The sequence below is a fragment of the Carcharhinus amblyrhynchos genome, chromosome 32, assembly GCF_965287045.1.
Source record: "Carcharhinus amblyrhynchos chromosome 32, sCarAmb.v2.hapA, whole genome shotgun sequence".
NCBI lineage: Eukaryota > Metazoa > Chordata > Chondrichthyes > Carcharhiniformes > Carcharhinidae > Carcharhinus > Carcharhinus amblyrhynchos.
This window is the reverse complement of record NC_137355.1, coordinates 19,922,505-19,947,448: the sequence shown is the minus strand read 5'-3', so window position 1 is coordinate 19,947,448 and position 24,944 is coordinate 19,922,505. Positions and strand designations below refer to the sequence as shown.

General features: G+C 49.3%; 1 protein-coding gene across 1 annotated transcript in view; it reads left to right on the top strand.

Moving 5' to 3' along the window:
- LOC145360668 (stereocilin) overlaps positions 1–24,944 on the top strand; it is a 68,469-nt gene that overhangs the window by 27,110 nt on the left and 16,415 nt on the right. Inside the window, exons 11-22 of the mRNA XM_080216017.1 lie at positions 1,852–2,034; positions 2,891–2,929; positions 4,950–5,117; positions 7,649–7,783; positions 9,189–9,247; positions 9,587–9,710; positions 11,705–11,796; positions 12,941–13,076; positions 14,341–14,540; positions 15,935–16,025; positions 20,105–20,282; positions 22,752–22,921. Of these exons, the coding sequence (XP_080072143.1) occupies positions 1,852–2,034; positions 2,891–2,929; positions 4,950–5,117; positions 7,649–7,783; positions 9,189–9,247; positions 9,587–9,710; positions 11,705–11,796; positions 12,941–13,076; positions 14,341–14,540; positions 15,935–16,025; positions 20,105–20,282; positions 22,752–22,921 (1,575 nt within the window). The remainder of the gene's footprint in view (positions 1–1,851; positions 2,035–2,890; positions 2,930–4,949; positions 5,118–7,648; positions 7,784–9,188; positions 9,248–9,586; positions 9,711–11,704; positions 11,797–12,940; positions 13,077–14,340; positions 14,541–15,934; positions 16,026–20,104; positions 20,283–22,751; positions 22,922–24,944) is intronic.

Below are 24,944 nucleotides of genomic sequence, written 5' to 3'. Positions count from 1 at the left end.
CCTCTGAACAGGCTCTGAAAAATAGTCAAATGATGCAAAATATTAATTCTGCTTCTTCTCCATGGGCGCTGCCAGACCTGCTGACTCTTTCCAATAGTTTCACTATTTACTCCCAGCTTCCTCAGTGTTTCACTTTTGTATAAACCATTCAGTCATCAGCTTGTTAATTGTTTATCAGTTGTCTTTAATTACACACAGGTATAAGTGTTAATTGGGGTTTGACTTGAACAGATCATAAGACATAGGAGCAGAATTAGGCCACTCGGCCCATCGAGTCTGTTCCCCCATTCAATCATGGCTGATATTTTTCTCATCCCCAGTCTCCTGCCTTTTCCCCATAACCCCTGATCCCCTTATTAATCAAGAACCTATCTATCTCTGTCTTAAAGACACTCAGTGACCCGGCCTCCACAGCCTTCTGCGGCAAAGAGTTCCACAGATTCCCCACTCTCTGGCTAAAGAAATTCCTCCTCATCTCTGTTTTAAAGGATTGTCCCTTTAGCCTGAGGTTTTGCCCTCTGGTTCTAGTTTTTCCCATTAGTGGAAACATCCTCTCCACGTCCACTCTATCCAGGCATCGCAATATCCTGTAAGTTTCAATAAGATCCCCCCTCGTCCTTCTAAACTCCAACAAGTACAGGCCCAGAGTCCTCAACCGTTCCTCACACAACATACAGATATATAGAGACTGGGATGTGGTGAGATTAGGAGGTTTCTGCTTGCAACGTTTCACCCTGCAAATAAATGTAAGACTGAGTAAAGACTGACTCCAGGAGCATCCTTCATTAACTGGGTGGTATGGTGGCACGGTTGTTAGCACCGCTGCCTCACAGTGGTGAGGGGTCCGGGTTCAATTCCTGGCTTGGGTCACTGTGTGGAGTTTGCACATTGTCCCCGTATCTGCATGGGTTTCCTCCCACAGTCCAAAGATGTACGGGTTAGGTGGATTGGTCATGCTAAATTGCCCCTGAGTGTCAGGGAGACCAGCCAGTGTAAATACATGGGAATAGGGTTGACCACCTTCTGCATTGTAGATGATCTAACTGGCTTCTGGGAATAGAAAAATAGTCCGTGTGACGTTCCCCCTCACCCCAAACACAACTTCAAGAAAAACTACTCCTTCTGGTGGAGAGGAGCCAGAATAATGTGGTGTAATATTAAATTAGAACCGTTCAGGTAAAATCTGGAAATCTTTCAATGAAAAATCTGAGGTTCAAGGTCATGTGGAAATTTGCAAAGCCAGGGTATTCCGAGAAGCAGGGCAGGTAGATGGAATTAAGATACAGATCAGCCTTGGCCTAGTTGAATGGTGTTGGACTGGGGTGGGCACAGTAAATAGTCTCACAACACCAGGTTAAAGTCCAACAGGTTTATTTGTTAGCACAAGTTTCCAGAGTGCTGCTCCATAAGCTCGTGTTACCAAATAAACCTGTTGGACTTTAACCTGGTGTTGTGAGATTACTTATTAGTTGAATGGAGATTGGGCTGAATGGCCTTCTCCTGTTCCTATCTCCTTCTCAGCAACTCCATGCAGAATAATACTGGCCCCTTTCCAATTCCCACATGCGTTGCTTGCACACCCTCCTTGTGAATGTTTATGTTGTTCAGATTCTCAGGATTTGTGGAGTAGCAAATTCCACTCCTGATCTCTGAGCTGGATGAGATTTGCAACTATTTGTACGTATTTTCCAGAAATATTTTGACAAAAGCGCTGTCTAAAAGTACCAGCTTTTGTTTTATGCGCTCATTGTGCGACTAAAGCAGGTGGTGATGGCAGCAAAGTCCACAACAGACCAGGTTGTGATGGATGGACTGAGTGGCCATTTTTCACACTGCTTGTGTACGTTTCAGGTTGCACAACTGTTGGCAACTCATCTCAGGAGACAGAACGTGAGTGTCTGGACACCCCAGAATCTGGAGGCCCTGGGTGGAATCCTGTCTGTGCTCGGAGTCAACTTTCTACAGAACCTGTCAGCTCATCAAAGGTGGATAGTTATCTCCAGCATTGACCCGCTGCCATTGTCCATGGCACAGGTAAGTTCAGGTGTGTGAAAGAGTGAAGGTGGCAGCCCTTGGCAGGTGGACAGTTCAGAGCCATTAATAGCCACTCAGACACTTTATGATGTGTAATGTAGGAAATATTGTAGCATATCTGTGCACAGCAAGATCCCACTAGGTTTATTGGTGACATTGATTAAGCAATAAATGTTGGCCCTTTTCTTGCTCTTGTTTCAAATAGCACCATGGGCTCTTTCTACCCACTTCACCAGCGGAACGAGGCCCCAGTTTAAAACTTCTTCATAAAAGTGGCACCAATAGCGCCAGCCTGGGGTCACTCATCTGGAGTGAAGTTTGAAACGATGACCTTTGACTTGGAGGGGAAGGGGCTGGAATGGGCTGAGCCATGGCTGACATTGTGCAGTGATCCCTCCCCATGGGGCAGTTACTGAGGACAATACGGAGCAACCTTTCCATAATGGCTCATATGTTAGTCCCTGGTGTGTGCTGAGCCCTTGTTCCTGACTGACCTGTGTGTGTGTGTGTGTGTGTGTGTGTGTGTGTGTGAATGTGAGGGCGTGGGTGAGTGTGTGAATGTGAGGGCGTGGGTGAGTGTGTGTGGGCGCAGTGGGTAGTTGAGTGGGTGAGTCTGTGTCTTTATATATGTTGCCCTGATGTAATGCAGCTGGAGTGGTGAAAGAGAGTGATTGGTAATAATTACGATCCAGCCTCTCTGATGAGAAATGATGACCCAGTAAGTGTCACCGTCTTGAGGGCAGAGAGATGAGGAAGGACGGTTAAATCTGACACAGAGGCACCTTAATACTGACTCAAAAAATGTTAAGTAGCAACGGAATACAGATCTTAACTTTTCTTTATTAACCTTTTGAAGGTTCATCAACTTGTGTCGAACATGATCCAGGATATTAATGTAAGTATTTGTATCAATTTCCCATCAAACACTCCCAGGACAGGTACAGCACGGGGTTAGATACAGAGTAAAGCTCCCTCTACACTGTCCCCCCATCAAACACTCCCAGGACAGGTACAGCACGGGATTAGATACAGAGTAAAGCTCCCTCTACACTGTCCCCCCATCAAACACTCCCAGGACAGGTACAGCACGGGATTAGATACAGAGTGAAGCTCCCTCTACACTGTCCCCCATCAAACACTCCCAGGACAGGTACAGCACGGGATTAGATACAGAGTGAAGCTCCCTCTACACTGTCCCCCCATCAAACACTCCCAGGACAGGTACAGCACGGGGTTAGATACAGAGTAAAGCTCCCTCTACACTGTCCCCCATCAAACACTCCCAGGACAGGTACAGCACGGGATTAGATACAGAGTAAAGCTCCCTCTACACTGTCCCCCCATCAAACACTCCCAGGACAGGTACAGCACGGGATTAGATACAGAGTGAAGCTCCCTCTACACTGTCCCCCATCAAACACTCCCAGGACAGGTACAGCACGGGATTAGATACAGAGTGAAGCTCCCTCTACACTGTCCCCCCATCAAACACTCCCAGGACAGGTACAGCACGGGGTTAGATACAGAGTAAAGCTCCCTCTACACTGTCCCCCATCAAACACTCCCAGGACAGGTACAGCACGGGATTAGATACAGAGTAAAGCTCCCTCTACACTGTCCCCCATCAAACACTCCCAGGACAGGTACAGCACGGGGTTAGATACAGAGTAAAGCTCCCTCTACACTGTCCCCATCAAACACTCCCAGGACAGGTACAGCACGGGGTTAGATACAGAGTAAAGCTCCCTCTACACTGTCCCCCCATCAAACACTCCCAGGACAGGTACAGCACGGGGTTAGATACAGAGTAAAGCTCCCTCTACACTGTCCCCATCAAACACTCCCAGGGTAAAGATAATTGATTTGATTTATTATTGTCGCATGTATTGTTTACAGTGGAAAGTATTGTTTTTTGCATGCTACACAGACAAAACATACCGTTCATAAAGTACGTGAAGGAAAAGACAGTGCAGAATGCAGTGTTACAGTAATGGCTCGGATGTAGAGAAAGATCAACTTAATATATATTCAAAGGTCTGACAGCAGCAGGGAAGAAGCTGTTCTTGAGTTGGTTGGTACGTGTCCTCAGACTTTTGTTCTTTTTCCTGACGGAAGAAGATGGAAGAGAGAATGTCCGGGGTGTGTGGGGTCCTTTTATTATGCTGGCTGCTTTCCCGAGGCAGTGGGAAGTGTAGACAGAGTCAATGGATGGGAGGCTGGTTTGTGTGATGGATTGGGCTTCACTCACAACCCTTCGTAGTTTCTTGAGGCCTTGGGCAGAGCAGGATCCCATACCAAGCTGTGATACAACCAGAAAGAATGCTTTCTATGGGGCATCTGTAGAAGTTGGTGAGAGTCATAGCTGACATGCCAAATTTCCTTAGTCTCCTGAGAAAGTAGAGGCGTTGACTTGAAGCTTTCGACCGTTTCCACTTCAGCCCCATTGATGCAGACAGGGCACGTCCTCTACTATGCTTCCTGAAGTTGACGATTGTCTCCTTTGTTTTAAGAATTGAATCAGAGATAATTCAATCCTCATTCAAGGTCACACAATCTGGTTAAAGTTTATTAGTTTTTCAGTTAGGTTGGAAAATTAGCAGTAATTTGGGAAGCAGTGAATCAGAGATTCTCCATGGCTGTGTGCCCAGGGAGTGTTACAGTTTCACCATAGTCTGAAGACTGGGAATATAGTTTACATAATATATATATTTGCATAGTCTGCATGTAGTGTATATACATAATATATATTTTATATAGTTTACCTGGGAATTTTCATTCTAAATGTGGGAAGGAATTTATAGGGAAAAGTTCATTGCAAAGTAATGACTAAAGCACAGTGGCAGTCAGTATGTGTGTGAACTGAAACTTCAGATATGGTAGTGATTATTTATTTGTGTCTTATTGAATATTTCTAGATAACTGTGGATATCATTTGTCAGTTTGCTCGTTTTCTGCCGGGATTCAGCCCCTCAGTCCTGAGGAGTGTTCCTGCCTCGGTTATAGCCAGTGCTTGTCCTTGTTTCACTCCGTTCCTGTCCCAGCTGACTGCGACTCAGAAAGCTGTATTACTGGACACTCTCCGGGTAAGAGCCTGCACTAGTGTGCTTTCTGACTCTGCTCAACTCCATCTGCTTGCTGGTGGAGGTGAGGGAGCAGAGTATTCATGAATTGGGATGTTAGTTACCTCCTTATATTCTAAACCGGTGTAGCTGTGGACCATCATAAATGGAGTGTAGAAAAGTCAGATTTAACACAGAGAGGTTGCAAAACTCTGTGGTCCAGAGGGATCTGGGTGTCCTGGTACATGAATCAAGCCTGTGTATGCAGGGAGAGCAAGTGGTAAAGAAGGTAAATCAAATGTTGGCTTTTATTGCAAGAGGCATGGAATATAAAAGTAGGGAAGTTGTACTGCAGCTGGACAAGGACATATTGGTGAGACCACATCTGGAATACTCTGTGCAGTTCTGAAAAAATATATAATTGCGTTAGATGTGAGAGTGACATCAAGGCAGCACTTAACCAAGTCTGGTATCAAGGAGCCCTCACAAAACTGGAGTCAGTGGGAATCAGGAGAACACTCAATGGGTGCAGTCATACCTGGCACAAAGGAAGATGGTGATTGCAGGTCCATCATCTCAGTCCCAGGACATCACTGCAGGAGGTAGTGTCCTCGGCTCAATCATCATCAATGACCTTCCATCCATTAAAAGGTCAAAAATGGGGATGTTCACTGATGTCTGCACAATGTTCGTGCTGCTTCTTCATCAGTGAGTGGACACCTGAAGAAGGAGCGAGACTTCGAAAGATTGAGCTACCAAATAAACCTGTTGTACTTTAACCTGGCGTTGTGAGACCTCTTACCGTGCCCACCCCAGTCCAACGCTGGCATCTCCACACCATCCTGACTTGGAAATATATTGCTTTGCCTTCACTGGGGCAAAATCCCTCCCTAACAGCATCATGGGTGTACCTACACCTCAGAGACTACAATGATTAAAGAAGGCAGCTTATCATCACCTTCTGAAGGGCAACCAGAGATGAGCAATAAATGCTGGCCTAGCCAGTGATACCCACATCCTGTAAATTAATAAAAGATAAGAGAATCTGTCCAGAGAAGATTCATTTGATTGATTCCTGGGAGGAGTGGTTTATCTGTTATAATTCAGGTCAAAAACTCCAAAGTGTTTTATGAAGTCCACCTGGATCATAGGTTTTGGAGTTTGAATTTGGCTAGGGTGAGCATGAGACGTTTCACTCCAGGTATGATGCAACTGACCCACTAGGGAGCTTTTCACAAAGTTTATTTAAGAATGCAGTTAACAAGTATAGCAAGAAAATTAGCAATAACCTTTACCAATTACAATGATATTGTATAAACTTTAACAGTTAAATACCGTTCCAACCAAACAAATACCAGCAACAGAACCCTTGCCACAGAAAATATGAATGCATATGTGATGCTGGAACTTAGTCCTTTGGTTGGATGCTGCAGTTCACTTATGAAACACACAGACAAGCTTGAAGACAAAACAGCTTCCCAAAACATGAGGGAAAGAGCGAGGCGCTCTAGGTACTAACTAACAAACTACCAACAGCAGAACTTTCCTTCCAGGGAGGTAAGAAGCTTTCAGCTAGCCAGCCGAATTTCCAATACCAGGGAGAGAGAGAAGTCTGATGTCCAAACACTTTCTAAACTAAAACAAAGTAAATCGTTGGATTCCTTTGTGGAACAGCTACCTGACTTTGACTTGTCAATCAGACTTCCCACAACACTTCAATAAACAGAACCCCATTTAAGCAGCAATATAAAGGAATTCTAACCAGACACCTCAGCAACAATGAAAAAACCCAAATCTGCTTAACTGCAGAGAACATGATTTACAAAAAAATTTCTTTAAGGCACACTAGTGTTACATATCTTATGGACAAGGTTTGAACAATTTGGGCCAATACCCTTTGGAGTTTAGAAGAATGAAGTGTGATCACACTGAAATGTACAAGATCCTAAGGGACTTGATGGAAGTAGACACTGGCAGGAAGTCCCCATTTCTGAAGGAGACAAGAACAAGGAGGCATAGTTTCTGAATAAGAGGCCTCTCTCTGAGGGTCATTAGAAAGTGGTGGAGGCTGAGTGATTGAGTGTATTCCAGGCAGAGTTAGAAGAGCTTTGATAGACAGAAGGGGAGAGGGAAGCAGATGAGGGTGGCATGGTGGCACAGTAGTCAGCACTGCTGCCTCATAGCTCCAGGGACTTGGGTTCGATTCCCAGATTGGGTCACCGCCTGTGTGGAGTTTGCATGTTCTCCCCGTGTCTGTGTGGGCTTCCTCCAGGTGTTCTGGTTTCCTCCCACACTCCAAAGATGTGCGGGTTAGGTGGATTGGCCGTGATAAATTGCCCGTCAGTGTCAGAGGACTAGCAGAGTGAATAGGCAGGTTATGGGAATAGGGCCTGAGTGGGATTGTTAGTGCAGACTCGAATGATCTCCTTCTACACTGTAGGGATTCTATGGTTCTACGCCACATGGTTATCTCATACCACGGATGTGCCATGTATATTCTCAGCAGCAACTAACTACCTGCTCCTTTTAACCATCATACTGGCCTCTTATTGCAGACTGTGAAGAGTGATGATGGGCGAGAGCTTGGCTGCCTGATTCCATTTGTCCCGTTGAAGGACCTGGTATTTGATGCTGAATCTTTTCTGAGAAACCCTGGCCTCTTTCAGAATTGGAAGTGGTCACCACAGCAGGTCAGTGAGCCTGACAGATTCCTCATCACCCTGGGGTGAAGGAGATTCTTCCTGTACGCTCTGCTCTCTGTCCCCCACTTTGCTTCATTCAGCACCGTGTGACAGCAAAGGAGGAATGCTAGTTATTTATCGATTGTGATTGTATCTCCATTTTATTGATTTATTCTTTGTTTTTGTCCATTCTGTTCCATTCTCCCTCCATCCCAACAAAGGATGGCAAGATTACCAACCAAGAGAATATCCCATGGTTAATCTCAGTAATGGTCACTACACTGGAGCCCAACAGAGAGAGAGAATGATCGCTAGGTCTAGTGTCAATCTCGTAAGAGCGATGGAGAGGAATTTTGTGACCCTTTTCCCTGACTGAGTGGAATTTTTAAATCCTTATTTCATTCTCTCTCAGGAGATTCCTTGGTCTTTGCGAGAGATGGACCCTCGGGCACAATGACTGGCACTGCTGCCTCACAGCACCAGGGACTCAGGTGCCAGGAAATTTGGCATGTTCACTACTCTCGCCAACTTTTACAGATGCACCACAGAAAACATTCTTTCTGGTTGTATCACAGCTTGGTATGGGCTCCTGCTCTGCCCAAGACCACAAGGAACTACAAAGGATCATGAATGTAGCCCAATCCATCACGCAAACCAGCCTCCCATCCATTGACTCTGCCTACACTTCCCACTGCCTTGGCAAAGCAGCCAGTGTAATTAAGGACCTCACACACCCCTGGACATTCTCTCTTCCACCTCCTTCTGTCAGGAAAAAGATATTAAAGTCTGAGGTCACGTGCCAACCAACTCGAGAACAGCTTCTTCCCTGCTGCTGTCAGATGTTTGAATGGACCTACCTTGCATTAAGTTGATCTTTCTCTACTGAGTAGCTACGACTGTAACACTACATTCTGCACCTTCTTTCCTTCTCTATGAATGGTATGCTTTGTCTATATACTGCGCAAGAAACAATACTTTTCACTGTATACTAATACATGTGACAATAATAAATCAAAGCAAATCAATTCTGGCCTTGGATGTCAGTGTGGAGTTTGCATGTTCTCCCCATGTCTGCGTGGGTTTTTTTCCCAAGGCAGTGGGAAGTGTAGACAGAGTCAATGGATGGGAGGTTGGTTTGCGTGATGGATTGGGCTACTTCCACGACCTTTTGTAGTTCCTTGCGGTCTTGGGCGGAGCAGGAGCCCAGACCGAGCTGTGATACAACCAGAAAGAATACCTGTAGAGATTGGTGAGAGTTTCCTGTCTGGGTCTGTTCTGTCAGAGAGTTGGTGCAGACTGAATGGGCCGAATGGCCTCCTTGTGCACTGTAGGGGTTCTCTGATTACTGTGTTGGGCTGGGTTAATGGGTCTTTTCCTGCAGAATAAACAGCTGGGGTTTTTCTCTTTGTTCCAGGCCCAGTTTATTTTCAAGAAAATTCAGGCAACTTCAAATCTAACCGTGCGTTCCATCCAGTGAGTAGTTTCTGCTAATGTTTATGAGAAGCGTGACGTTTGGTCATTTTCTACAACCTTTCCCCATCACGTTAAACATTCCGGGTTAGCGGGGTCAGAGTTCACTTTGTGGCCCAAACGTTTGACTTTAGATGTCATGTCTGGAAGACGGTCCCTCTGGCAGTGCAGCACTCCCTCGGTGCTGTTAGTGTGGATCTTGTATTCTAGTGGTGTGGGATTTAAGGTGATATTCCCACCCGGGAGCAGGCCTCTCTCACAGGGAGGGTATTTCTCTGCTCTCCTCGGGATTGTTAGTCAGGGCTTGAATTTAATACTTTTTTCTCTTTCTTTTGTCCTCAGGGCTTTGGGAAATGTGGCCTTGGGTACAGACTGTGAAACTCTCCGGGAGCGAACACTCGATTCGGAATTTCTGGAGCTGGTCCATTTTCTCAGTGAACTCCATGGGGAAATCAGACAATCACTGGTATGGTTAAAATCCCCCTCCGGGCCACCCTGTTACTATCCAATCACTTATCACCCTGTCATATGGGAAGTGAGTTCTTCCTGTTGGCTCAGTGATTATCAGACCATCCAATAAGATCCTAAGCCAATGACCTTGGAGTGTCCAAGCATTTGCCTTTGAGATATTTCTAGTTAAACCCAGGCCATCAAAATCCAGACAAACGTGTGTTCATTCACTTGCGGATTTGTCTTGTTTGAGTTTCATAGAGGCCTAGATTCACTAGGGTGATTCCAGAGTTGAGAGGGTTGTCTTATGAGGAGAGACTGAGTAGACTGGGGCTATACTCATTGGAATTCAGAAGAATGAGGGGGGATCTTATGGAAACATATAAGATTATGAAGAGAATAGATCAGATAGAAGCAGGGAAGTTGTTTCCACTGGCGGGTGAAACTAGAACTAGGGGCATGGCCTCAAAATAAGGGGGAGCAGACTTAGGACTGAGTTGAGGAGGAACTTCTTCACCCAAAGGGTTGTGAATCTGTGGAATTCCCTGCCCAGTTGAGGCTCCCTCATTGAATGTTTCTAAGGCAAGGATAGATAGATTTTTGAACAGTAAAGGAATTAAGGGTTATGGTGAGCAGGCGGGACCATGAAAAGATCAGCCATGATCTTATTGAATGGCGGAGCAGGCGCGAGGGGCCAGATGGCCGACTCCTGCGCCTAGTTCTTACATATATTCTAGTCGGAGCAGAGTAGATCATTCGGTCCATCAATTTTAACTGCCACAGTCATGGCGGATCTTGGGTTGCGCCTCCAATTTCCTGCCCACTCCCCATATTCCTTAATTCCCTGAGAGACCAGAAATCTGTCTACCCCAACCTTCAGTGTATTCAACGATGGAGTGTCCACTAACCCCCCCCCAGCCCCCAGCCCCCAGCCCCCAGCCCTGGGGGAGAGAATTCCAAAGGTTCACAACTCTCTGAGTGAAGGAATTTCTTTCTCCTCATCTCGATCCCAAATGATCAGCGCCTTATCCTGAGACAGTTCCCCTGCCCCTCACCCCATGTTCTAGGTTCTCTGACCAGTAGAAACAATTTCTGTGTCCAACCCATCAAACCCCATCAGAATCTCGTACGCTTCAACCTCTCATCTTTCTAATCTCCCAGAACATAAACCCAATTCGCTCAGCCTCTCATCACGTATCAATCCCCTCATCCCGGGATCCAGTTTAGTGAATCTCCAGTATTCTGTCTCCAACCTCATGACCAGGATGGGAGGAGTGTGCAGTTTCTCTAGTCCCCCCCGTTGCCACCATTAGATTCAAAGTTTAATTCACTCACAAAATGGCCAATTATTTACCTTTGCTGCTATTAGACCCAAAATACAGGGATTCTTCCAATACACTGAGAACGATTGGTTTATTATAAAACAAATTATTTTCAAAACAAGTTGCAAGGATTGGCTGGCACTTAATTATAATCTGGAAGTATAACTACCTATCGTTTTTTAAAATACCCCACATGCATAAACACGCACTGAAATCATGTGATTTCCCAGAAAAGATCATGCAGGTGGTATGGGAACACAGTGGTTAGCACGGCTGCCTCAGTGCCAGGGACCCGGGTTCAATTCTGACCTCGGGTCACTATCTGTGTGGAGTCCGCACGTTCTCCCTGTGTCTGAGTGGGTTTGCTCTGGGTGCTCAGGTTTTCTCTCACAGTCCAAAACACGTGCAGTTTAGGTGAACTGGCCATGCTAAATTGCCCCTTGGTGTCCAAAGATGTGTAGATTGGGGGGGGGGTTAGTTGGGTAAATGTGTGGGGTTATGGGAAAAGGAGCCTGGGTGGGATCTGCTGTTGGAGGAGACTCAATGAACCGAATGGTCTCTTTCTGCCAGAGAATCAGAGGGATTCTCTGATCTGGAACCTCCTCCCTGTCTCCAGGTGGGATTTCCAAAAATCCCTCTTCCCTCATGGTGCCCCTATTGAACTAAACGACACGCTTTATCTTTTCAGCGGAAGTGTATTGTTAAGGAGCTTGGAAACAGGCCGGGAATATTACACAACAATATCCCCCTACTGGGGCCAGAGATGATTGTCAATTTACCGTGAGTGTTTGTGCATTTTATCCTCACCTCTCGAAATGCTTTACGTCTCCATACATTTTCATTTCCACTTTGATGATCTTTCACACCCACGCTGACTCTGAGCTCCCCCGTTAGTCTCTGCTCCCTTTAACCTTTCCTTCCCATCACATGCTGAGCTAACTCCCTTTTAAACGCTGTGTATGAATTGGTAACAATAGTCTCTTGTACTGAAGTGTTTACATTCTAATAATCCTTTAGTGTGGGAGCAAAACAAATTCCTCTAACTGCCTCCTCTTTATTTTTTGAGCTATTTTGTTCAATCCCCCCCCCCCATGATCCCTGCTTGTGGTAAAGGAGATGTAACATTTACTGTTCCATCCTCAGTGTAAGCACTGACATAGCTTCTGATTTGATGTTTGAAATTGGGGGGTGTGGGGAGCACAGACTCTCTGTCTCCCCTCTGTGTGGGGTTACGGGGATAGGGTCTGGGTGTGATTGCTGTCAGTGCGGACTCAATGGGCTGAATGGCCTCCTCTTGCACTGTAGAGATTCTGTAATTCCATGAATTTTGCTTGTTGGGTGTGCCAAAACAGACTTGCATTTACATAGCGCCCTTCACCACCTCAAGATGTCACATTGATGCCAATGAGCTGCTATCTGAAGTGTATGCAATGCTATACTGGTGGCCAATTTGTGCAAAGCAAGACTCCACAAACAGCAATGTAATGCTGACCAGATAATCTGTTTGTAGTGATGTTGATGGGGGGGTTAAATATTGGCCTGAGGACACTGGGAGAAGTCCCCTGTTCTTATTGAGGCTATTGGGTCTTTTACGTCCACCTGAGTGTGCAGACAAGACCCCAGCTGAAAGATGGCACCTCCAGAGGTGTGAAGGCCCCTCAGTGCTGTCACTGGGTGTGTAAGGCTGGATTGTGGGCTTTAACACCCGGGGATGTGCTACGAATCCTCAGCCTGCTGACTGAGGCTACATTGCTATCGGCGGAGTCACAGACACTGGCAAACCCTGTGGATGGAGATTAGCCTGCTGACTCGAGCTCAGTCTCAGCACTTGATTATTGCCTGCCTGGGGTGTACCAGCCAGTGTACCGACTTATACATGCAGGTTCCAATCTCCCGTTGCTGTTCTCTCTCTGTGTGGTTACAGCTTGAAGATGTTGAATAGTCTTCCGAATGACTCATTGCAAGCGATCCTGGATCACGTGACAAGACACCCCACATTTCTCCTAACACTGCTGCCCCATAAGCGCAGTTTCTTGGCGGAGAAGTCTCTCCAACACCTGGTAGGTTTCTCTAATCATTTCCTGTTTGACTCCTTCACCCACTCTTCATTCTCCTTTCTCCCCCCCCGGCCCCCCTCTCCTGGAGGCACTGACACTTGCTGGAGTCCATTGGATAGCTTTGTCAAAGGAGCAGCATCGCGCCTTCGGACCAAGTTACTATAGTGCAAGATGCTACCACTCTCACAGCTGCCAATGGCCCTTTCATCTCACGATTGTCCAGCCTGGAGAGTTTCAGCCAGAGACAGGGTTTCTATAAGACCATAAGATATAGGAGCAGAATTAGGCCACTCGGCCCATCCACCATTCAATCATGGCTGATATTTTTCTCATCCCCATTCTCCTGCCTTTTCCCCATAACCCCTGATCCCCTTATTAATCAGGAACCGATCTATCTCTGTCTTAAAGACACTCAATGACCCGGCCTCCACAGCCTTCTGCGGCAAAGAGTTCCACAGATTCACCACTCTCTGGCTGAAGAAATTCCCCCTCATCTCTGTTTTAAAGGATCATCCCTTTAGCCTGAGGTTGTGCCCTCTGGTCCTAGTTTTTCCTACTGATGGGAACATCCTTTCCACGTCCATTCTATCCAGGCCTCGCAGTATCCTGTAAGTTTCAGTAAGATCCCCCCCGCCATCCTTCTAAACACCAACGCGTACAAACCCGTTCCTGAGTGGGTGTCGCTGGGTGGAATGACTGAGGGTACATATTTTACCGGATTGTGAACACCAAACGCAAGAGTGTGAATTTAAATGTAAATCAAGACAAGAGATTGGAGGCAACCAGATTTCTCAGTTGTGAGCTTTAAAAAAAACAGATTAATGTTTAGATTCACTTCATTGAAAGAGAGCTGGACAGAGGGTGGAGGGTGCCTGGAACTCGCTGCTGGGGAAGGGAGTGGAAGCGGTTACGATAGTGAGTTTTAAGAGGCATCTGGACAAATACATGAATAGGATGGGTATAGAGGGATATGGTCCCTGGAAGGGTAGGGGGTTTTAGTTCAGTCGGGCAGCATGGTCGGTGCAGGCTTGGTGGGCCGAAGGGCCTGTTCCGGTGCTGGAATTTTCTGTGTTCTTTGTTTTAGAAGTTTGATTGGGAATGGGATTGGGGAGATAGCAAGTACATTAAATGGGTGGGGGGCGTCAGTGATGGGGGAGATTGTACATGGGGAGGTGGGAGGGGGTTAAATGGGTGTGGGATAACTCCATCTCATATTCCTACATCAATTGCTACATTTTGAATAAAATGCCTGCTTGCTTGTTGACAGGGGATTGGTCCAATGGATGAGATTTCCGGAGAGGCTTTGGACAATCTGGGACCACTCATTGCCTTTGTTGACGAACAGCTGGTCAGACAAATAAACCACCTGGAACTGATGCTGAGGCTGGACGAGGTCAAGGGTTACTGCATCCCTGAGGAAAATAAAAACTCATTGGGTTGGATGTTGACCCGAGGTGATGTGCTAGGGTAGGAACAAAAAATGCAATGGAAATGTGAATAATTACAGAAGCATCCATTAGGATACTGCACCTTATCCGGGGACATTGACAGGAAGCTTTGAGTTAGACCTGCCTGAAATCCTCTCACTTAAATAGTCCGATACTCATCCAACTGTACCCCAATGCAGGTCACAGTTCATGACGGAAGCAGAGAGGATAAAGTGGCTAATGGAACTGCTAAAGTTGATTTGATTTATTATTGTCACATTATTATTACACAGTGAAAAGTATTGTTTCTTGTACGCTATACAGACAAAGCATACCGCTCATGGAGATGGAAAGGAGAGAGTGCAGAATGTAGTGTTACAGTCATAGCTAGGGTGTAGAGAAAGATCAACTTAATGCAAGGTAGGTCCATTCAAAAGTCTGACAGCAGCAGGGAAGAAGCTGTTCTCGAGTCGGTTGGTACGTGACCTCAGACTTTTGTATCTTTCCCGATGGAAGAAGGTGGAAGAGAGAATCCAAAAGAGAAAATGCTGGAAAATCTCAGCAGGTCTGGCGGCATCTGTAAGGAGAGAACAGAGCTGACGTTTCGAGTCCAGACAACCTTTGACAAAGGGCCATTTGGACTCGAAACGTCAGCTCTTTTCTCTCCTTACAGACCTGCCAGACTTGCTGAGATTTTCCAGCATTTTATCTTTTGGTTTCAGATTCCAGCATCCGCAGTAATTTGCTTTTATGTGTCAGAGAATGTCCGGGGTGTGTGGGGTCCTTAATTACGCTGCCTGCTTTTCCGAGGCAGTGGGAAGTGTAGACAGAGTCAGTGGATGGGAGGCTGGTTTGAGTGATGGACTGGGCTACATTCACGGCCTTTTGTAGTTCCTTGCGGTCTTGGGCAGAGCAGGATCCCAGGCCAAACTGTGATACAACCAGAAAGAATGCTTTCTATGGGGCATCTGTAAAAATTGGAGAGAATCAAAGTTTAAAAGTGTAGAGTCACTCAATCATTGATTTTCAAGTTAATAAACAAGACCAATACTACAACAACTTGCATTTGTATAGCACCTTTAACACAACGAAATGGTGCAAGGTGCTTCACGTCTAATAAAATCTCGCTCCAAGTTACGTTTAGAGATATTAGAACAGGCAACAAAAAGGTTTGTCAGAGAGGTTTTAAGGAGCAATTTAAAATGAGGAGAGGCAGCAATGGAGATTTAGGAACCATATCCCAGGGCTTTAGGACCCAGGCAGCCAATGGTGGAGTGATTAAAATTGGAGATATTTAAAATGCTGGGATTGGAGGAGTGCAGGGACTGAGAGGGTTGGTGGGCTGGAAGAGATTGCAGGGGTACGGAGGGGTACGGAGGGGCAAGGCATGGAAGGACACACTTAATGAAATCGGAATGATTCCTTTGTCTGCAGGGATGCTTCAGGCTGGACTCTTCCTCAGCTGGAATACGTGGACAGGATGGTCTTCGTCCTCCCAGCCGAAGATATTCACAAACTGCCAAAGGTAGAGATCGCTCAGCCTGGCTCTGTGAGAAAATACAGAAGGATAACCCTACAGTGCAGCAGAAGGCCATTTGGCCCATCGAGCCTGTACCGACACCAATCCCACACAGTCCCCATCCTCGTAACCCCTCGTATTTACAGCCTTAATCTTCATGAAAATAAGGGGCAATTTAGCATGGCCAATCCACCTAACCCACACATCTTTGGATTGTGGGAGGAAATCCACGTAGACATGGGCTTAATGTGCAGACTCCGCACAGACACTGACCCGCCTCCCACCCACCCACCACCCACAAGGCTGGAATCAAACCCAGGTGCTGTGAAGCAGCAGTGCCATCCACTGTGCCACTATAATACTTGGATTCTGAGCTGTTCTATAACTCATTCAATAAATTTGTCCCTTCCATGACCTCAAACATCCACTCCCCCCTCCAGCACCAGTGCACAGGAATGACAGTGTGTACCATCTCCAAGATGCATTGCAGCAGCTCACCAAGGGCTCTTTAGACGCACCTTCCAAACCCAAGACCACTTCCATCTAGAAGGACAAGAGCAGCAGATACATGGGGAACACCACCACCTGTAAGTTACTCTCCAAACCACTCACCATCTTAACTTAGAAATATATCACTGTTCCTTCACTGTAGCTGGGTCAAAATCCTGGAACTCTCTCCTTAACAGCACTGTGGGTGTACCTACATCACATGGACTGCACTGGTTCAAGCAAGTAGCTCACTGCCACCTTCTTGAAGGCAATCAGGGATAGGCAGTAAATACTGGCTAAATCAGCATTGCCCCATATCCAAGAATTTAAAATTCTGATCCTTGTTTTCAAATCTCTCCCTAGATCCCGAACCTCTTCCAGCCCAGCAACACATTCAGATCTCTGCACTGCTCCAAGTTTAGCTTCTTGAATGCAACCATTCTTTCAGTTATCTGGACCTTACACTCTGGCATTCCCTCCCAGACTCACTCTGCTTCTCCACCTCCTTCAAGCTTTCCACCTTCAAGTTGTTTCTGAAGACTTGCCTCTTTGACTAAGACTTTAGTTGCTGTCCTATTACCCCCAGACATTACTATCAAATTCTGGTTGCTACAAAGCAATGCTTTATTACATTTATGGCACTAGATAAATACAAGTGGATATTTTTTATTTGTTGATGGGATATGGGTGTCACTGGGCCAGAATCCATTGCCTATCCCTGAGGGCATTTAAGAGTCATTCACATTGCTGTGACTCTGGAATCACATGTAGGCCAGACCAGGTAAGGACGGCAGATTTCCTTCCCTAAAGTACAGGGAGAAGAATGAGGAGAGATCAAACTGAGGTTTACAAGATGATAAAAGGTCTGGATAAAGTAGACGTGGAGCAGGTACATTCTCTTGTGGGGCATTCTAGGACAAGAGATCACAGCCTTAGGATAAGGGGCACCAAATTTAGAACAGAATTGAGGAGAAACTACTTCTCCCAAAGGGTTGTACATCTGTGGAATTCATTACCCCAAAGTGCGGTGGATGCCGGGACAGTGAGTACATTTAAGGAAGAGTTAGACAGATTTTTAATTGGGAATGGGGGTTGAAGGGTTATGGGGGGGAATGCAGGAAAATGGGGATGAGGAGCCTGTCAGCCATGATCGAATGGCGGAGCGGATTTGATGGGCCGAATGGCCTAATTCTGCTCTTATATCAAATGAGCTTATGAATTTATGACCTAAAGGACATTAGTGAACCAGACGGGTTTTTCCAACAATCAGCAATAGTTTCAAGGGCATTAGTGGATTTTTATTTAATGTTAATTTAATTAATATTTCACCATCTGCCATGGCAGGATTTGATCCTGGGTCCTAGAATATTCCCTCAGCTCTCTGGATTACTAGTCCAGTGACAATACACCTGTGCCACTGCTTCCTGTCATTGACAATTAACTAATTTTAACAGCACCCTCCTGAGGGAGTGCCGCACTGTCAGAGGGTCAGTGCTGAGGGAGCGCCGCACTGTCAGAGGGTCAGTGCTGAGGGAGCGCCGCACTGTCAGAGGGTCAGTGCTGAGGGAGTGCCGCACTGTCAGAGGGTCAGTGCTGAGGGAGTGCCGCACTGTCAGAGGGTCAGTGCTGAGGGAGTGCCGCACTATCAGAGGGTCAGTGCTGAGGGAGCGCCGCACTGTCAGAGGGTCAGTGCTGAGGGAGCGCCGCACTGTCAGAGGGTCAGCGCTGAGGGAGTGCTGCACTGTCAGAGGGTCAGTGCTGAGGGAGTGCCGCACTGTCAGAGGGTCAGCGCTGAGGGAGTGCTGCACTGTCAGAGGGTCAGTGCTGAGGGAGCGCCGCACTGTCAGAGGGTCAGTGCTGAGGGAGCGCCGCACTGTCAGAGGGTCAGTGCTGAGGGAGCGCCGCACTGTCAGAGGGTCAGTGCTGAGGGAGCGCCGCACTGTCAGAGGGTCAGCGCTGAGGGAGTGCTGCACTGTCAGAGGGTCAGTGCTGAGGGAGTGCCGCACTGTCAGAGGGTCAGCGCTGAGGGAGTGCTGCACTGTCAGAGGGTCAGTGCCGAGGGAGTGCCGCACTGTCAGAGGGTCAGTGCCGAGGGAGTGCCGCACTGTCAGAGGGTCAGTGCCGAGGGAGTGCCGCACTGTCAGAGGGTCAGTGCTGAGGGAGCGCCGCACTGTCAGAGGGTCAGTGCTGAGGGAGCGCCGCACTGTCAGAGGGTCAGTGCTGAGGGAGCGCTGCACTGTCAGAGGGTCAGCGCTGAGGGAGTGCTGCACTGTCAGAGGGTCAGTGCTGAGGGAGTGCCGCACTGTCAGAGGGTCAGCGCTGAGGGAGTGCTGCACTGTCAGAGGGTCAGTGCCGAGGGAGTGCCGCACTGTCAGAGGGTCAGTGCCGAGGGAGTGCCGCACTGTCAGAGGGTCAGTGCTGAGGGAGTGCCGCACTGTCAGAGGGTAAGTGCTGAGGGAGTGCCGCACTGTCAGAGGGTCAGTGCTGAGGGAGTGCCGCACTGTCAGAGGGTCAGTGCTGAGGGAGCGCCGCACTGTCAGAGGGTCAGTGCTGAGGGAGCGCCGCACTGTCAGAGGGTCAGTGCTGAGGGAGCGCCGCACTGTCAGAGGGTCAGTGCTGAGGGAGCGCCGCACTGTCAGAGGGTCAGTGCTGAGGGAGCGCCGCACTGTCAGAGGGTCAGTGCTGAGGGAGCGCCGCACTGTCAGAGGGTCAGTGCTGAGGGAGCGCCGCACTGTCAGAGGGTCAGCGCTGAGGGAGTGCTGCACTGTCAGAGGGTCAGTGCTGAGGGAGTGCCGCACTGTCAGAGGGTCAGCGCTGAGGGAGTGCTGCACTGTCAGAGGGTCAGTGCCGAGGGAGTGCCGCACTGTCAGAGGGTCAGTGCCGAGGGAGTGCCGCACTGTCAGAGGGTCAGTGCTGAGGGAGTGCCGCACTGTCAGAGGGTAAGTGCTGAGGGAGTGCCGCACTGTCAGAGGGTCAGTGCTGAGGGAGTGCCGCACTGTCAGAGGGTCAGTGCTGAGGGAGCGCCGCACTGTCAGAGGGTCAGTGCTGAGGGAGCGCCGCACTGTCAGAGGGTCAGTGCTGAGGGAGTGCTGCACTGTCAGAGGGTCAGTGCTGAGGGAGCGCCGCACTGTCAGAGGGTCAGTGCTGAGGGAGTGCCGCACTGTCAGAGGGTCAGCGCTGAGGGAGTGCTGCACTGTCAGAGGGTCAGTGCTGAGGGAGTGCCGCACTGTCAGAGATACTGTGTTTCAGATGTGACATTAGGGTGAGTCCCCATCCTCCCTCCTCTGGTGGATATCAGATATCCTTTAGCTTTTGTTTTGAACTGGTCGGGAGGGCTTGCCTGAATCCAGACAGCTTCTCTGGTCATTATCACCTTTGTGGGATCTTGCTGTGTAGAGATTGCCTGCTACGTTTCCTACATTGCAGCCATGGGGTACACTTCTAGAAGTACTTCATTGAGTGTAAAGCACTTTGGGATGTTCTGAGGCTGTGAAATGTACGCAAGTTCTTTGCGGTTTCTGTAGTAACTGCTGGCACTATAATAGTCCCGGAGTTGTGTGTCGGTATTGCTGATGCTCCTCACCCTTTCCCCACAGGATGTACTGAGCCCGGACGTGGTGGAGATGATTCTCCGCAGTGAGGGGCGCTGGGGAATGAGCCAGGTGGGCAGGGTGTGCCAAATCCAACAGGCCCACTCTGCACACACCATCCTGCTCAGCAAGAAGCTCAGCTTGGCAATGAGAACAGTCAAGAACATCGTGAAGAAGCGCAGAGGTCAGTAACACCCGGTGTCCAGAGAACCTGAAACCGGGCAGTGTCTATCCCCAAAGCCCCCCTCCCCAAACTGACACTGTGCCTGTACCCCAACCCCCCCCAAACTGACAGTGCCTGTACCCCAACCCCCCCCAAACTGACACTGTGCCTGTACCCCAACCCCCCCGAAACTGACAGTGCTTGTACCCCAACCCCCCAAACTGACAGTGCCTGTACCCCAACCCCCCCCAAACTGACACTGTGCCTGTACCCCAACCCCCCCAAACTGACACTGTGCCTGTACCCCAACCCCCCCAAACTGACACTGTGCCTGTACCCCAACCCCCCCCCCAAACTGACACTGTGCCTGTACCCCAACCCCCCCCAAACTGACACTGTGCCTGTACCCCAACCCCCCCAAACTGACACTGTGCCTGTACCCCAACCCCCCCCAAACTGACACTGTGCCTGTATCCCAAACACCCCCCAATTTGCACAGTGTTTGTCTCCAAAACCCCCCATGTTCCTGTCCCCAAAACTCCCCAAACTGACAGTGCCTGTCCCCAAAACTCCCCAAACTGACTGTGCCTGTACCCCAAAACTCCCCAAACTGACAGTGCCTGTCCCCAAAACTCCCCAAACTGACTGTGCCTGTCCCCAAAACTCCCCAAACTGACAGTGCCTGTCCCCAAAACTCCCCAAACTGACTGTGCCTGTCCCCAAAACTCCCCAAACTGACACAGTGCCTGTACCCCAAAACTCCCCAAACTGACACAGTGCCTGTACCCCAAAACTCCCCAAACTGACAGTGCCTGTCCCCAAAACTCCCCAAACTGACACAGTGCCTGTACCCCAAAACCCCTCCAAACTGACAGTGTCTGTACCCCAAAACTCCTCCAAACTGACAGTGCCTGTCCCCAAAACCCCAAACTCAGTGTCTGTACCCCAAAAGCCCCCAAACTGACACAGTGCCTGTACCCCAACCCACCCCCCCCCCGAACTGACAGTGTCTGCAACCCAAAACTTTCCAACTGGCACACTGTCTGTACCCCAAAACCTACAAACTGGCACTGTCTGTACCCCGAATGTGAAACTGGATGGAGACAGAGGTGCAGGAGGAGCCATTCGGCCCATCAAGTCTGAACTGACCACAATCCCACCCAGGACCTAATCCCTATCACCCCGGGCATTTACCCTAGCTAGTCCCCCTGACTCTAAGGGGCAATTCAGCATGGCCAGTCCATCTAACCTCGCATACCTTTGGAGTGTGGGAGGAAACCCACACAGACACAGGGAGAATGTGCAGACTGCACACAGGCAGTGACCAGGCTGGGAACTGAACCTGATTCCTAGTGCTGAGAGGCAACAGTGCTACCCCCCTGTGCCACCGTGCTGCCCTCGATACTGGCCTGGTTATTTGTACTGAATTGTGAGACAATTCTGCAGAAATTGAAACTGTGTGAATGTTGGAAGAAAGCAGGGTGAGGGTCAGTGATTCCATCTTCCCCATGCGGTGAAACTCTCTGGTAGCATCACTGAGTGTCACTACTCACCGAGTGAAACCTCAGATTGTAGTTCTGCAGAAGAGAGTGTGTCAGGGAGAAAGCTCCGATAAAGTTGTTTCCAAATTTATGTTGACGTTCTGAGGGTATGGACCTTCTGGTTGGCATTTGTTACTCTTGGGGAAACCTTGACCCAGTGCCATCCATGTGGTATAAAACCCTAGAATTGGCACACTGTAATAAACGCTCATCAGGGGCCATGAGGTAGAGTTGCTGGTGTTGGATTGGGGTGGGTACAGCAAGAAGTGTCATAACAACAGGTTAAAGCCCAGCAGGTTTATTTGGAATCACCAGCCTTCTGTCATCAGGTGAATGAAAGAGGTGGCACGGTGGGTTAGCACTGCTGCCTCACTGCGCCAGGGACCCAGGTTCGATTCCGGCCTCAGGTCACTGTCTGTGCGGAGTCTGCACATTCTCCCCGTGTCTGCGTGGGATTCTTCCGGGTGCTCCGATTTCCTCACGTAGTTCAAAGGTGTGCGGATCAGATGGATTGGCCATGCTAAATTGCTCTTTGGCGTCAGGGAGTTCTAGCTGGAGTAAATGTCTGGGGTTTTGGGGATAGGGCCTGGGTGGGATTGTGGTCGGTGCAGACTCGATGGGCTGAATGGCCTCCTTCTGCATTGTGTGATTCTATGATGGAGGAGCAGCACTCTGAAAGTTTGTGATTCCAAAGAAACCGGTTGGACTGTAACCTGGTGCTGTGAGACTACTTATTGTTTTTCCGGGAGGGAGTTCCAGGAGCGACAGTGAAGGAACGGTGATCTATTTCCAAGTCAGGACAGTGAGTGGCTTGGAGGGGAATTTGCAGGTGATGGTGTTCCCATGTCTCTGCTGCCCTTGTCCTTTGAGATGGTGGTAGTTTGCAAGAAACGCTGATAAATGAAGGAAAAAGATGCAGAATGTGATATTTCCCGTGCTTCCATTACAGAGGGCATCCCAAACTGCATTGATATCAAAGCCACTTTCCCCAGTGCCTGGAGCAGTGGCCAGCTGGCTGGAATGGCAGACGATGAATTTGAGGACTGTTTGGAAATTCTCACCAGTGATCGGGATCTGTCTGCGGAATATCTGAAAATCCTGCTCACCAGAATCAAGCAGGTGAGTGGAGAAAGGTCCAAATATCCAGCAGCTTAGCACAGGGTGGAGGGGGAGAATGAGAGTGTGTGGTGGAGCCTGCAGTAACGTGAGAGTGGAAATTGTGATCAAACACAAAAGATCAAAGAGTGAGGAATCAAACAGCCAAGAGAATCGTTAGTGTCCGATACACAATCGGAACTGAAATAGGGCACTGCTCCATCAACAAGATCATAGACATCCCACCAAACTCCCAATCACCCACGTAAAGCATCAGTGAAAGGTAGCTGAGTGAGGGTCGGAGCTGTGTCGGTGTGAGTGAGGGTCGGAGCTGTGTCGGTGTGAGTGAGGGTCGGGGCTGTGTCGGTGTGAGTGAGGGTCGGAGCTGTGTCGGTGTGAGTGAGGGTCGGAGCTGTGTCGGTGTGAGTGAGGGTCGGAGCTGTGTCGGTGTGAGTGAGGGTCGGGGCTGTGTCGGTGTGAGTGAGGGTCGGGGCTGTGTCGGTGTGAGTGAGGGTCGGAGCTGTGTCGGTGTGAGTGAGGGTCGGAGCTGTGTCGGTGTGAGTGAGGGTCGGAGCTGTGTCGGTGTGAGTGAGGGTCGGAGCTGTGTCGGTGTGAGTGAGGGTCGGAGCTGTGTCGGTGTGAGTGAGGGTCGGGGCTGTGTCGGTGTGAGTGAGGGTCGGGGCTGTGTCGGTGTGAGTGAGGGTCGGAGCTGTGTCGGTGTGAGTGAGGGTCGGAGCTGTGTCGGTGTGAGTGAGGGTCGGAGCTGTGTCGGTGTGAGTGAGGGTCGGAGCTGTGTCGGTGTGAGTGAGGGTCGGAGCTGTGTCGGTGTGAGTGAGGGTCGGAGCTGTGTCGGTGTGAGTGAGGGTCGGAGCTGTGTCGGTGTGAGTGAGGGTCGGGGCTGTGTCGGTGTGAGTGAGGGTCGGGGCTGTGTCGGTGTGAGTGAGGGTCGGAGCTGTGTCGGTGTGAGTGAGGGTCGGAGCTGTGTCGGTGTGAGTGAGGGTCGGGGCTGTGTCGGTGTGAGTGAGGGTCGGAGCTGTGTCGGTGTGAGTGAGGGTCGGAGCTGTGTCGGTGTGAGTGAGGGTCGGGGCTGTGTCGGTGTGAGTGAGGGTCGGGGCTGTGTCGGTGTGAGTGAGGGTCGGGGCTGTGTCGGTGTGAGTGAGGGTCGGGGCTGTGTCGGTGTGAGTGAGGGTCGGGGCTGTGTCGGTGTGAGTGAGGGTCGGAGCTGTGTCGGTGTGAGTGAGGGTCGGAGCTGTGTCGGTGTGAGTGAGGGTCGGAGCTGTGTCGGTGTGAGTGAGGGTCGGAGCTGTGTCGGTGTGAGTGAGGGTCGGGGCTGTGTCGGTGTGAGTGAGGGTCGGGGCTGTGTCGGTGTGAGTGAGGGTCGGGGCTGTGTCGGTGTGAGTGAGGGTCGGGGCTGTGTCGGTGTGAGTGAGGGTCGGAGCTGTGTCGGTGTGAGTGAGGGTCGGAGCTGTGTCGGTGTGAGTGAGGGTCGGGGCTGTGTCGGTGTGAGTGAGGGTCGGGGCTGTGTCGGTGTGAGTGAGGGTCGGGGCTGTGTCGGTGTGAGTGAGGGTCGGGGCTGTGTCGGTGTGAGTGAGGGTCGGGGCTGTGTCGGTGTGAGTGAGGGTCGGAGCTGTGTCGGTGTGAGTGAGGGTCGGAGCTGTGTCGGTGTGAGTGAGGGTCGGAGCTGTGTCGGTGTGAGTGAGGGTCGGAGCTGTGTCGGTGTGAGTGAGGGTCGGAGCTGTGTCGGTGTGAGTGAGGGTCGGAGCTGTGTCAGTGTCTGTGAGGGTCAGGGCTGTGTCTGTGTCTGTGTCTGTGTCTGTGTTAATTAGTGTTTTACTGTTCGTGCCATTTGCCCAATTTCTTGAAAGCAAAACACAAATATTGACTTTGCAAAATGACAGGAAGTCTAATCTGGATCCATTACCCTGTGATTGTCGGTGATAAACTGGCCACTGGGATCCTCAGGAATGTACCGACTGGATTAAGACAATTTCTTCCCTTTAAATGAGTTCTGTTTGAGACAGCGGTTCTGTTATTTAAGCAGCAAAGA